This window comes from Lolium rigidum, chromosome 7 (genome assembly GCF_022539505.1).
Source record: "Lolium rigidum isolate FL_2022 chromosome 7, APGP_CSIRO_Lrig_0.1, whole genome shotgun sequence".
NCBI lineage: Eukaryota > Viridiplantae > Streptophyta > Magnoliopsida > Poales > Poaceae > Lolium > Lolium rigidum.
Window position 1 is genome coordinate 166,380,383 of NC_061514.1, and position 2,927 is coordinate 166,383,309.

Sequence of the window (2,927 nt, forward strand, 5' to 3'; positions counted from 1 at the left end):
TTCTTTCTACACAGAGTTGACAAATCCTATCTCAATTGCCGGAAATGGTTTTAACCCATTTCTATAGGACCGCTTTGTACTAGTGAAGTTCACAATATCTTAATAAATTTGGTATCTGAATCTTGATAGAACTTACATGAGTTTTCCTCAAGTTACATATTTGAAATCATCAGAAACTTGATGCAACTCATATGAGATGCACCACATATAAAAGCAGCAACATCCAAACCACAACAAACTACAAATACTGGTTGACTTAAAAAGATACAAAGTTAAGTTCAAAAAAAGAAGAAGATACCAAGTCATTCTTGCATATGCCACAACCATCCCTCAAAACAAATATGCCACAACCACCTTGTAGCCGAATCTTGCCGGCCGTTACCCAAAAGCCATCGGTGCAGCCGGTCAACAGATTCAAGCCAGCAGCACCTCGTTGATGAGCCTATCAACATTGCGCATGGACCGTCCATCACGCCGCGCTGAGGCCACTGCGCTGTCCCGGAGCTCCGTCACGCGGCGCCGCATCTCCCCTCCCTTCTCCCCCTCCATGACCTCCCGTATCATGGCCTCCACCTCGGCCCTTTTCACGTTGTCCGCGATCTCCATCCCGACGCCCCACTCCGTGCACTTGTACCGGCAGTTGGTCTGCTGGTCCGCGAAGAAGGGCCAGCACACCATCGGCACGCCGGAGCTGATGCTCTCCAGCGACGAGTTCCACCCGGAGTGCGTGAGGAACGCCCCCACGGCCTCGTGCTCCAGCACGTTGGCCTGCGGACACCACGTCGACAGCATGCTCCGCCCCTCGGTCTCCGCCGAGAACTCCGGAGGGATCGCCGCCGTGTCGCCCTTGACGAGGTCGGGTCGCACGTTCCACAGGAAGGCGTAGCCGGTGTTGGCGAGCCCCCACGCGAACTCCAACAGTTGCTCGTTCGACATCACCGTGATGCTCCCGAAGTTGACGTACACCACCGAGCGGGGAGGGTGGCGGTCGAGCCACTCGAGGAGGCCGTCCTGCTCCTTCCACAGGCTGGAGCCAAGGGCGGCGGCCGGGCTCTTCTCCGGCACGTTGTTGCGCGCGGTTAGGTAGAGCGGCCCCGCGGTGTAGATGGGCGGCAGGAGCTTGGACATGGCGTCGAGCAGCGGCGCGTCGAGCTCGTCGAAGGTGTTGATGATCACCCCCGACGCCTGCGACATGGCGGCCAACTCGTGCACGAAGAAGTTGAACATGACGTCGTCGGGGTCCGTGGTTCGCACGAAGCTCGGCATGTCGCGCAGCCGCATGTCCTTGGGCAACGCTGGTATCCAGTCGATGGTCGTGTCGTCCAAGTATCCATTGCTCAACTGCGCCTCGCCTGCAGTCGGCAAGTCAGCGATAACGCATCTCAGTCAGTTAACCATGTTACCTCCAATTACGTCTGTACTTCTAGGCTACTAGCTCACATACAGGCACACAGCCACGCAGCAAGTAGTATGAACATTTAACATCATCCAACTTGCAAAATACGTATATATGTAATTAACCAATTTAATTTGTTCTGATCCAAACAACAGAAGATTTTGTATATATGTACATGCAGACATACATACATACCTTTGAGAGGGAAGATCCCACGGTCGCGCAGATCCTTATAGTGGTGGTAGGTCATGAATCCACAGGCGCTGCCGGTCCAGAGCGTGGCGCAGCGAAGGTCGAGCTCGCGCGCGGCGCGGAGGGCGAAGGTCATAAGGCTGTCGGCCACCACGCAGGTGACCGGCGGCAGTGCGCCACCGGAGGTATCGGTCTCCTCGTTGAGCTTCGTGACGAGCTCCCTGAACCTGGGGAGGAAGGTATTCATGATGGCGTAGCAGAGCGCAGGGATGTCCTGCGTGGCGTCCGGATTGGACGGCGGGAGGCCGTCGGCGAAAGTGGCGAACCGGAACCCGGGCACGCCGTGGAGCGTGTCCGCGCCCTGCGAGCGCAGCAGGCGGCGGTGGTTGAACTCGTTGTTGACGAAGGTGACGTGGAAGCCCCTGGCGTGGAGCAGCTTGGCCAGCTGCAGCATCGGCGTGACGTGCCCCTGCGCCGGGTACGGGATCATCACGGCGTGTGGCCTCTCGGCCGGCGGCAGCGACCCCATGGATCTCTGTTCTCAGTTCTCACTATGTTTTGGGTGTGGCCGTGTGCACCTGTGTCGAATGAGGTCCGAACCTGAAGCATTTGGCAGTACTATATAATATGGCGCGCGCTTGCTGGCCTGTAGATGCAGGCGTACTATTTTCAGTTCAGTAGAGGCTGACAGGTTGCCGCCCGGCTGCTGTCGTTGGCTTTATTCTATTTCAGTTTCCTTATAATGGAGGCGTTAAAGTCGTACTCAGAGGTTTTTGGATTCCAGAAGATTCTTCGCGAGAACTCTTAGCCACTTGACGACAAAACTTTTGTGGACATTTTTTTTCGACCACTTGTCAAAGACAGTGTTTCTGCACATATATATATATATATATATATATATATATATATATATTTTTCCGGGGGAGAGTGTTTCTGTAATTTTATAAAGCAGAATAAAATAAAGGTATCTAGTTTTCAAGAAAAACTAGGAAAACAGTATACAAAGCATGGTTGATTAAGCACAAATGCACAATCGCGCACATATTGTCCCATGCACATCAGCGTCTCGTTTTCTTTCTCCTCTATGTCGTCGCCTCCTGAAACCCTAGCATCGTCTCTACCTCTGTATTCTCTATAGATTGGTTTCCCTTCCCCCGGCCCGTCTCGCTGGTATCGGGAGGGGTGGGGAACCTGATCTATATGTGGAGTGTTTTTTTTATAAAAGTAGTGTTTTCCTAGATTAGGTTAGGTTTTGATATTTGTCTTCTTGGCCTCTGTCACAATGGAGATAACATCATTTACATTTACAATAAGTGATCTTCGACTCTTTGTTCGACGA

The 2,927-nt window shown here is 52.9% G+C and overlaps 1 protein-coding gene across 2 annotated transcripts; it reads right to left on the reverse strand.

Annotated features, from left to right (window-relative positions):
* Window positions 1–414: 414 nt before the first annotated feature.
* Window positions 415–2,117, reverse strand: LOC124677691 (7-deoxyloganetin glucosyltransferase-like). Of its 2 annotated transcripts, none has more exons than XM_047213655.1 (2): window positions 1,592–2,117; window positions 415–1,352 (listed from the first exon to the last, which is right to left on the reverse strand). In XM_047213655.1, the coding sequence occupies exons 1-2, from the start codon at window positions 2,115–2,117 to the stop codon at window positions 415–417; spliced, it is 1,464 nt and encodes a 487-aa protein (XP_047069611.1). The 2 variants fall into 2 exon arrangements, with proteins under 2 accessions (XP_047069611.1, XP_047069609.1); XM_047213653.1 differs by having other exon boundaries at window positions 1,580–2,117.
* Between the last annotated feature and the right edge of the window lie 810 nt (window positions 2,118–2,927).